This window comes from Cajanus cajan, chromosome 2 (genome assembly GCF_000230855.2).
Source record: "Cajanus cajan strain Asha chromosome 2, NIPB_CcT2T_4, whole genome shotgun sequence".
In the NCBI taxonomy this organism is placed as follows: domain Eukaryota; kingdom Viridiplantae; phylum Streptophyta; class Magnoliopsida; order Fabales; family Fabaceae; genus Cajanus; species Cajanus cajan.
In genome coordinates this window covers 52432998-52444037 of record NC_138518.1, presented here as the reverse complement: position 1 = coordinate 52444037, position 11040 = coordinate 52432998, and the positions used below count along the sequence as shown (strand labels likewise).

At 31.7% G+C, this 11040-nt stretch overlaps 1 protein-coding gene across 1 annotated transcript; it reads right to left on the bottom strand.

Moving 5' to 3' along the window:
• Positions 1 to 586: 586 nt before the first annotated feature.
• LOC109816173 (CASP-like protein ARALYDRAFT_485429) lies at positions 587 to 2906 on the bottom strand. The gene is made up of 3 exons (XM_020381066.3): positions 2473 to 2906; positions 1055 to 1187; positions 587 to 963 (listed from the first exon to the last, which is right to left on the bottom strand). Exons 1-3 carry the CDS (start codon positions 2640 to 2642, stop codon positions 769 to 771), a joined length of 498 nt encoding a protein of 165 aa, XP_020236655.1. The 5' UTR covers positions 2643 to 2906; the 3' UTR covers positions 587 to 768.
• Between the last annotated feature and the right edge of the window lie 8134 nt (positions 2907 to 11040).

Genomic DNA, 11040 nt, shown 5'->3' with positions numbered 1-11040 from the left:
CTCCATATATATGTGTGTGTGTAACAAATGAAAAGCATGACCGATGTTTTTGATCAATTTCTCTTTGGTTTTGAAGGTGCCAAAGCTTGAATCAAGGGTTACCTCACTTCCATATTCCATTTCGATGAGTTTCCCAAGTCTCTTCTGTGATAACTTAGCATCATGCATCAAAACTCGCAGGAATATAAACTTGAAGTATATATACTTGAGGTTAAACTATTTATTTGGTCCTATAGTTGTTCCCTTTAAGTTTTATTCCCTATATGAAAAAATACTAAGTTTTAGTCCCTATACATACATAAAAGATAACTAGATACGTTTTAGTCCATGGGAATAACACCAGATAAAACTTTCTGGCAGTCATAAACTATTACAAAAAATTGTGAAGGGACTAAAACTTACATTTTTCTCATATATGCATTAAAATTTTAAATGAGCACAACTATAGGAACCAAATGATTGAAATGAATAGTTTAACATATATTTAAACAATAATCAAATTATGGGATGACATTTAAATGAGATATTGGGGTTCATATTTGATAACTAGCACTAGCTTAATATGGACAACAAAGAGAAGGAAGCATTGAGAACCAAGACATGGAATTTTCGTATTTCTCTTGCAGGGGAAAAGCATTATTACATTGTTGGCTATAGTTATGATAATTTTATTCACATGGAAACAAAAAATATCTGCACAAGAGCAAATGACTTCGTCATTTGTGCCTTTTTCATTCGTGTACATGTCAACTGCAAGCAAGATATATTTTACAAAGAAGGGACAAGCCAGAAGTTAAACAGACATGATGCTGATGAAAGAAACCAAGACAAGAAGGCCATGGCAGCAGATAATTGATATCTACCACATAACTTTGCGGGGCAATAGGATCTATCAGCATCAAGCAAGAGATCTGTGACACTGGCTGTTGAACATGCTGCAGCTAATGAGAGATATGACAAAATCTGGGGTGTAGAAAAACTGTAATATCATTAGTGCATTAGTATAGTATGGAAACAAGGAGTTGAAGATTTTTAGGTCACCAATTGCACATACCATGTCTCCCAAAAATATGATCATTACGAGTCTTCGTTGAAGTGGTAAACATTTTATAAAGACAGAGTATGCATCTACAACCAACAGTGTTAGGCTCCAGGGAATTACCAAACCCATGACGGTTACCAAGTAGCTGTGGAATAGCATAAATAAAGACGAAGTTAAAGATTTTCAAGTGAAACATATGCGTAGAAGATAACCTTGACAGGATAAACACCAACACATTGCCAATGCAACTTTTGAAACTGGAAAAACATGCATATACCCAAATATTTTACCTTGTGTAAGTTTTATTAGACCACAAACTTGCTATAGAAACAAACTCTTCACAAAGAAATATATCCTCTTATCACAATCAAACCATGTTGAAGTAAAAATCTAGAGCTTTTAGTCCAGCATCATAGTTAACGTACCAACAAGTCCACATTCCATGTGAAATTGCCTTATATGGCTAATTTAATTAGAAAAAGGAACACTGAAGTGAAAACTAGAGAAACAGTGCCAGCAACTCAATAACCAAAAGGATTCGGTTCAAGAAAAACTTGAAATAATTCATTTTCCTTTTTTCTACTGAAATGCCAAAAATGTATAAACTTTCTCCAGCACTTTGGGCAGCAACATCACACACAATATAACTAACAGGCCAATTCAATCTGATTTCTCTTCACCAATAAATATGTGAACTTTCCGAGACCAGAAACCAGAACCTTATAGTAGTACTTATTGTTTCGTAGTGTCATAAAGGTATTTCATTGCTAAAAGTGCGAAGAAGAAAAAAATGGATCAGCAGCACACTAACACAGACTCAACATTCCAAAATGGAAAAATGTATTTCCTTTTCCTTAGCATTTTTTTTTTTTTTTTTTGGTTACGGTAGTACTATGGAGTATCTACGACTAATCTTTACTAGGGACCATCAAGATGGATACTTTTCTCACAACATAGTAACTCTGAACAACTTGATTAAGAGATAGAAACCGCTATCATTTGTATTATCAACTTAGAAAGCACTCAATTGTATGAATGTGTGCAGCCTCTAACAAATTGATTGAATAGGCCATCCAATATGATTTACTTTCTTCCCCAATCCACTTCCCTTCTCTCTCCTGCCCACACAGTACACCACTCTCTGACACCCACCACAAACTCACACAAATCCTCCATCACTTTGATTTCTGCAACAATTCAGACAAAACAACTACATGGTCCCCAAACTAATTCCACCCAAAATTTCAACAACTCACAAAACATAGGACCCCCCAAATCAATTTCTACTTATAAATTTCCCTTCAAAAAAAAAAAAAACAAAATGATGGGGCAAGGCAAAATAGAGAAAAGGCATAAAATTTGGAGGAGCAGTGACAAAATAAGAAAGAGCCAGAATTGGGCAGTTGAAATTGAGAACGAGAGAAAAATACCAGAAAGCGGTGTAGCCGTAGAAATCAACATCCAAACACATGAAGAGAAGGGAAGCAGTGGAGAAGACTGTTTGGCCCAATCTGAGAGCCAAACTGGCGCTGCTTCCAAACGCCCCTGGCAGTTCCTCCATTCTACCATGGTAGTTCAACCCCAAACATGCCCTTAACATGAACCACCTTTAGAGTTGAGAGTGGTAATAACAATAATTAATTGTTATTATAATAAGGTTAAGAAAAAAGGAAAAGGTTGGAAAGTTATGTGTATGTTTGGGTAAGAAGTATGAAAGGCATAATAATAATAATAATGATTAATTAAAATTGGTGGTGAATTTGGAGAGAGGAATGAGTTCTTTGTTTGTGATAAATAAAGTAGGTGTAGGCTCTTCTCAACCTCTCATTCTCTAAGCAGAATTAGGTTCAGTGATTTCGTCGGCGCGGTACCTGCCTGGATTCGCCTACGTGGCAATTAATCATTCTCTCTAAACTCTAAACTCTACTACAAACAATGAATCTCGGTTCTAGTATTTAGCATTTACTTCACTTTCATCATGCTTGGGTTGTGTCCCCACATTCTACAATGAAACATTTGAAATTCCTACTTTAGTTTCTACCGTTATTAGTAGAGATGGTAAAGTGGGCCGTGGGCCGTGGTCCGAGGGCTGGCCCGTTGGTCTATCATTTTAACCTGCCAACTTGTCAAGCTTATCTTGTCAAGCTTGTCAATTTGTCGGGTCAAATAGCGGGCCGATCCACCATAATCAGTCGACCCGCATATATATATTTTTTTAATTTAATTATTTTTATGTTTATTTTATTTTGATATAGAAGATGATAAAAAAAAAGTAGAGACAATTTCTTCCAAGAAAGCTTTTAATATTCTTAAAATAAAAATTCAAAGTTAATTAATTGTATTTGAACTTGTTTTGTGGACTATCAAAAAATTTAGTTTATAAGTAATTTGTAAGTTTATAATTTGGTTTTAATTTTGGTGTAAGTGGACTAATTTCTATTTGATTTTGTTCTAAGATTGTAATTTTCTTTTGTTGAACATATATTATGTACAATATGTATGTATTTTTAGGGGGGTGTATTGGTTTAGGATTTTGTAGGATTTTAAAAGACTTTTTTTGAGTAAAAAAATCCATTGGTATTCAATCAGGATTTTATGTCACTTAAAAACAATCCAGTGGTATTCAATCTGAATTTTCAAGATTTTTTAAAGAGTCCATTAAAATCCATTGGTATTCATTTAAGATTTTTTACAACTTAAAAATAATCCATTGGTATTCAAAAATATAAGGATTTTAAAGGATTGTTGTGTGAGAGGGATTTTGAAGGACTTTCTAGTGTTATCAATAAATACCAAATTCATAAAACAATCTCATCCAAACCCATCAGATTTTGAAGGATTGTTTGAAGTGACTTTTCAAGAATTTTCAAGTGAGTTTTTTATTTTTTTTTTCTATGCTCCTGTCTCCTCCATTTTTTCTCTACTAATAATACTGCACTATTGTTCATTGCTCATATATAATATTGTTGTACTGTTCTCATCTCATTCCCCTATTTTGTAAAACTTCGATATGTAAATGATAGTGTCATTAATTTGCTCTATTTTTCTGTTCGTTCTCTTTAATTGACTTACTCTATTTTATTCTATGTAGTTGAATTTGTTCCTTTATATAATACAAAAAAGTGCTTGAAATTTTAACTTTTAAGTGGTAATTTTTTTTATAACACACGTCAAGAAAAGAAAAAAGTAAAAGACGAAATTGATATCATAATCTCTACAATATATATATATAAGATGAATTTGTTAGGTTTCTGTGAGTATAATGAGATAAAAATGGATCTTAGTTGGGGGAAGATCTCTCTCAGCATAAAAACTGCGATTTATCTCTTTTCCTTAAGTTTGTTACTCTTATCCCCTCCTTTTATGACTCAACAATTATTTTATTTTTTTTACTATGAATTTTTCTTTTTATTTTTATATTGTGAAATTAGGACTTTTTTATATTTTAAAAAAAAATTAACATAAGACATTGTAGTATCTAATTTTTTAGGATTTAGGATTTATGTCTTCATTAGCTTATTTTTTAAAAGAGGAAATATTGTTAAAATATTTGTTAGAATAATTTACATTTATAAATATCGTTAAAAATTATCATATAATATATAACTAAAATAATATATACATACATATATATATATATATATATTCTATATATCTAAATGCTTATTCTTTAAATAATAATTATTATTATACTAATATTATATATATTGCATATGTAATTAGGTAAATATTTTTTTGGTGGATTGTGAATTTCCTAATCGGCGCCAATTTTTAGCTTCATTTCGAGGTGTAAGATATCATCTACAAACTTTTGCAGGCTAGGGTAATGACCCTGAAAATGAGAAAGAATTGTTCAATCTTCGTCATGCGTCTTTAAGGAATGTGATCGAGAAAATATTTGGTATTTTTAAATCAAGGTTCACAATTTTTAAGTCAGCACCTCCATTTTTATTTAAGACACAAGTAGAACTTGTGTTAGTATGTGCAGCACTACATAAATTTTTACGTAAAGAATGTCGTTTTGATGAATTTCTAATTGAAGCGGTGGATGAACCTTCATCTTCAACGTTACCAATTAATGAAGATCATACTTTTGAACCTATTATTCAAACCTAGGAGCAAGAGCGAAAAGACGCTAATGCTTGGAGGACTAGTATAGCTATGAATATGTGGGTGAATGCTATTTAAGAGGATAAGATATTATTGAGAATTATTATTATTATTTATCTAGACATTATTATTTTTTATTATTTTTGTCTTTGACTCTTTTTAAATTTGAATGTGTGAAATTTTTTTTTGAAATCTTATCAAATGTCAAAAATCCATGAAAATTCTACAAAATCCCACAGAATCCATTAAAATCATGATTTAAAAGTCTTGCAGAATCCATTAAAATCATGATTTTAAGTCTTGTAAAATCCTGCAAAATCTTAAAAGTCATGAAAATCCTGCAAAGTCTTTTAAAATCCGCAGGATTTTTTTTAACTAAAAAAGTATTTTAAAATCTTAATCCAATACACCCCCCTTAATTTCATATGGTTATATTTATTTATTTGTAGCAAAAAAAATTTATTTGAACATAAAATATATATTTTTTTTCCATTTTTTAAATTTTTATTTTTGTATGCGGGCTGGCCCGCCAACCCGCCAGCCCATCCTTAGACAGGGTGGACCAGCATCTCCAGTTCGTTTTACATTGGCAGCCTGGCCCGTTTTTGGCCGGCTAATGACGGGCCGGGTCAAAACGGGCCGGACTGACCCGTTTTGCCATCCCTAGTTATTAGTGTACTTGTGTTTTTGACTTTTTTTTTCTACCCAATTTGGTGCCCGTTAATTCCTTCTATTATACCATGTATATTTTATTAATTTAACATATTTTTATTCAAAAGTATAAATTAATGTTATTAAAATTAAATCTATCTAACTTTAAAATAAAGGAAGCATTAAAATACGTTCTTAAAGAATTAATGTTTCTATTCATGGAAAACGTACGGGTGGTATTTCCTGTGCAACAATGCGAAAAAGACGGGAGTGGGTATTTTTCTTTTTTTTTTGGTAAAGAATGAAAGTAAAAACAACAGACAAATCAAGACATAGAGTCTCTTCCAAGCGGAAACATGATAAAATCAGGAGGACTCCTCCAAACTACATTGGAACTCGTGTTCCGTACCCCCCAGTTGGCAAGCGTATGGGCTACTGAGTTTATCTCTCTAGGGATAAGATTAACGTAAACTACCCAGTCCCGGGCTAGCATGCACCTAATACGACGAATAACATCATAATGGTTGTGCAAGTAGTCCATATTCGTTGACCGATCTTGAAACGGCATAACAGCTTCCAGGCAATCACATTCGCAACTCACCTTCCGAAACCCACCTTCCCAGCAAAGCGATAAGCCAGCCTCCAAAGCCAACAGTTCAGCACGTAACGCATCCCCAGTCAACGCTCCACGTGAGAATCCACCCCGCCACATACCTGCACAGTCACGAATTACTCCACCCATCCCCATAGCCGCAATGTCCCTCAACCAACTCCCGTCCGTGTTAAGTTTGACCCACGAATGCTTCGGAGGTCTTCATAAAGGTTGCTCCGACCACAAGCGCCTCTTAGCATTATACACACTATTCTCCACCGTAGACAGTGTCACCTTCCTACAGACTGCCGAAATTGTCCAAAGTTCGCCGTTGAACAACATGTTATTTCTAAACTGCCAAACCCACCACAAGGTGATGGATAGCTTAATAACATCCGTATGCAGAATAATCTCCTTTAGCCACTGAAAACAATCCCTCTCCAAGAAGAACCACCCCGTACTGATCCCGCCAGCCATTAGCACCTCTCGCGAGTACGGGCAATCACGAAGTATATAGAATTGGTAAATTATTTTTTTTTAATTTACAAATGAATTTTTTTATGAATATGTATAAGGATGACAGTATAAAAAAAATAAAAGAATAAATTTTTATTTTTTGGCACATAGAATAAAGAATGTTTGGTAAGCTTGATCTTAATCGTTTAAATGGGAAAAAAATAACCATTAGAATTGTATTTTTAAAGAAAATGATATAAATAAGTATTTATTCTTGAAAAGTAAATGTTGCATGGTAATTTTCCAATTTCTAAGTGATGACTCCTACAAAGCTTCTGCAATAATAAAATTATACATTATATATGTAATTATTTTGTTTATAATGGTCATATTATAGAGACAGCGAGAGGGATACGTACGAATATTATTTTTGTGAATTCTGTATAAAGCATTACAATGCAAGTGCTCACATTCCTATGAATTCTCTCGCATTATGCAGATATGAAACGCAACTCTGAGAACAATATTCAACCTTTGCTTCCAATATACGATAATTGCAGAGCACGTGTTTTTTTTTTTTTTTTTTTTTTTTTTTTTTTTTTTTTTTAAATAGATCGGGCAAGAAAAATTATTATCGGAACATCGCTTGATATATACCAATTTATTTTTTTAGTTTATTAAATGAATTAATAAAATACGCGAGGTCGTAACTTATAAGTAAATTTTTTTTTTGATGAATTAAGTAGAATTAATTAAGCAATTAGCATCGAAAAGCTTATACAACTAAATTTTGAGAAACTGCAATTACCCATCGAAATTAAGGACTAATATTACAAAATGAGTGTATACCAACTCACCTCAAAGAGACTCCCAAGTGAAGCTCTACATACTACAGCTAGCAAGATACTATACTCGTGCTCTATTCGTCAAGCACATAGGATGTGTTAGTTTAAGATAAGTGAATACTATTAAAGTTTAATTTTAACTTTAATTAGAGAATAATATCAATTATATTTAAGAAATTATATTTAATTTTTTTTTAATTATTGCGAAATTCAAGTGGTTATAAAATGTTGTTATGTTTATTTTAAGTTGAAATATTAATATATATGTAAAACTTATTTTTAGTCATGTTTTTTCGACATCACTATTATCATCTCATATTCATTTCCCATGGAAATGATTGAAGATCTACAAATTAGGAGTGAGCAGTGATGATTTGTAGTTGAAGGAAAAATAAAGAGATTTTATTTTTTTGGAATAATTTTATTTGGTTATCAAATATTTCTAAACTAAATAAAGTAGCACACATAATTATAAATATTAACCTAATATTCCTGAAAATTTTCTATTTAGGAATGATGAAGGGATTTTACATAAGCAGGGTAATTTTTTGAAAAGAAAAATCAAAATAGATACCTTTGTAAAATTTCAAAAATGGATAAATGGTATTTGTTTTTTTTTATCCATAGAAAATATAACAAAGACAAGAGAATTGAATCTAGGTCTTCTCATTTTTATCCCAATTTTTTCCTTCAACTCTTATACTAATACTAATAATGAGATAAGTGGTACTATTTGTGAAACAACTTTAAAATTACAAATTATATTTCAAAAATAACTTTTCTTTTAATTGATGTCATAATTTAAATCACGACTTTTTTATTTTTGGAAGTTAAATCGGATTGGAAAGAATTGTTATTTTGAAGTCATACTTGCATTAAAAAAGCCTAGGATTAGGAATGAAAAAGGTGCAACCTGGAAGGCAATGAATTGACTTTTGAGCGAGAAGAAAGCTAAGAAACTACTCTAAGTTGTTGAGTGTAATATTGGAGCATTTATGATTTACGAATTTCATGGTTGAACCAGATTATTGACATGTTGGATCGTGGTTGACTTATAACAAAAGCTGCATCAACCGGGCAGAAAAGGAAACTTTCTTTCTCTTACGTTGTTTGTAATGAAAAAGAGATGAGGGGTCATTGAAACATGATCAAATAAGATTTTGCATAAGTTAAGGATGTTCTTCAAAATATCAAGAAAAGTGCAACAGATTGGTTCCTTTGTCTATGGGAAGTGGGAACGATACTTGTCTTTGCTACACGCCGTGGCTATTAAGACAATTGTCTTACACTTCAAAATTCAAATTCTTTTCACACGTTATTGTTGCAGTTTATTATTTTAATAGCTCTTTTTTTTTTTTTTCTACCAAGTTTATTGTGCATTGAAAACATTCATAAATATGAAATGGGAAAAAGTCAATAGCGTTAATTAGCTAAGCGTAGTTGCGAAAGACCCGTTGAAGCTTGGAGGTGAAATTAAGGGCATTTCCATTCTTCTTGTAGTTGTTACTTCTAAAATTAGATAACTATTTATTTATTTTCTATTTATTTCACTAAATTTTGAAATTCAATATTCTCTCTCTCTCTCCTTCTTTGCTTGATAGTTGATACACTAAATCTTTCTACTAATTTTTCCTATGGCCCAAAAGTTTCTAGACACACTGCTTGACTAGTAGTACGCACTAGTGGGCCTAATAGGCCCTTCGGTACAGCTAATGGGTCTAATGTTGATTGTGAGTTATGGGGCCTGGAAAGCATTTCGGATCAGTAAATGGATGTAAGATTTTTATTTTTTATTTTTAATTTAAGGCACAAACGGACGCAAGACTGATTGATACCACATTATTATTATTATTATTATTATTATTATTATTATTATTATTATAATATAATATTATTATTATAATCCATCTATCTCTCATTAAGAGTTAGAGACTAATCTCTCACTACGACTTATCTAAAGAATTATGGTGTGATTGTATACAAGTTTAAACTTTACTGAATGTTGATTGTTAAAATTTTCAAGATAACGTTTTATTCTTAAAAATATATAAAATGAAGGTTCAAATGATAAAATAAACATGTACTTAAGCTTTCTTGACAAATATTCTTTTTTTACATATTGTTTGCTTGAAGAAAAATAGAATAGAGAAAATAAGAGATACTTTTATAAACTTTTTGTATTTAGTTCAAATTTTAGAAAGAGAAAAAAAAGAGAAAAATGAAGGGGAGTAAAATCTCTCTTCATCTAATTTTTGACTCCTCTAATATTGGAGAATTTGAAGAAGGGAAAAAAATATTTAAAATATTTATGATGTAATGATTAAATATTCTTACTTGTGTTTTAAATTCAAATTTTAAAGGTATAAAGGTAAGTTGGTTTTTAAAATTTCTCATCTCCCCTTATAAACCAAAAAAAAAAAAAAAACTCTATCTCATCTCCTTCATTAAAATTCATCCATTTTCCTTAATTAAATAAAATTTCTAATTTCTTCCAATCTTTTCATTAAAACGTTTCATCTCCTTTAAACTAGATAGACCTTTTTTATATGAAATATGCCAATTATATCACGCAATGTGAGTCAACAGATTGATTAAGATTATTTTTGTTTGAAAAAATTATTATTATTGATTAAACGGTATCTCTAAAAAGCAACCAAAATTAATAATTTCTTTAAAACAATGTAAGAGATAGCCCCATGCGATCAACTTCAAAACCTTATGGCAGATGATAAACACACCTCCACTCTCGTATAAATACACCCCTTTTTAAAAAAAAAATATAAAATATCTAAATTATCCTTTACAAAAAATGAAATTCCTAAATTTACACCTCGTACTGCTTGCAGAACGCCCCGTACTACTTGTAGAACGGCCCGTTCTGCAAGTAGTACAGGCCGTTCTGCTTGTAGTACGGGACGTACTGAAAGCAGTACAGGCCGTTCTGCTTGCAGAACGGACCGTTCTAGGCCGTTCTGTTGCAGTGCAGGCCACCACGTCACTTTTAAAATGGCTACCTTATGACTGATTTTAAAATTCCGATTTTAAAAGTCATTTTTGTACTAGTGTGTCTTTCCATAGAACAAGTAAGAGTCTTTCTCTTAAGACTACCTGCTGACATTGCACACCCCTCTTCTTTCTCTTTCTGGCACTCCTCTTCTTCTTTTTTTTTTCCCTCACCTCGCACACCCCTCTTCTTTCTCTTTATGACACTCATCTTCTTCTTCTTCTTACTGTTACGGAAAGTTCTTTCCGGAATTATATAAAAATGTTCCGGAAAATACTTTCCATAATATTAAATTCTTATTCCGGAAAGTATTTTCCGGAAATGTTTTATTACATAATTC

What these genes read in the sequence shown, in the direction of transcription:
- LOC109816173 (XM_020381066.3), bottom strand. Translation starts at nt 2,642, where the DNA reads ATGTTAAGGGCATGTTTGGGGTTGAACTACCATGGTAGAATGGAGGAA. An exon ending in TACGGCTACACCGCTTTCTG is followed by an intron (nt 1,188 to 2,472) that starts GTATTTTTCTCT and finishes GCTATTCCACAG; the next exon opens with CTACTTGGTAACCGTCATGG. An exon ending in TCATATTTTTGGGAGACATG is followed by an intron (nt 964 to 1,054) that starts GTATGTGCAATT and finishes TCTACACCCCAG; the next exon opens with ATTTTGTCATATCTCTCATT.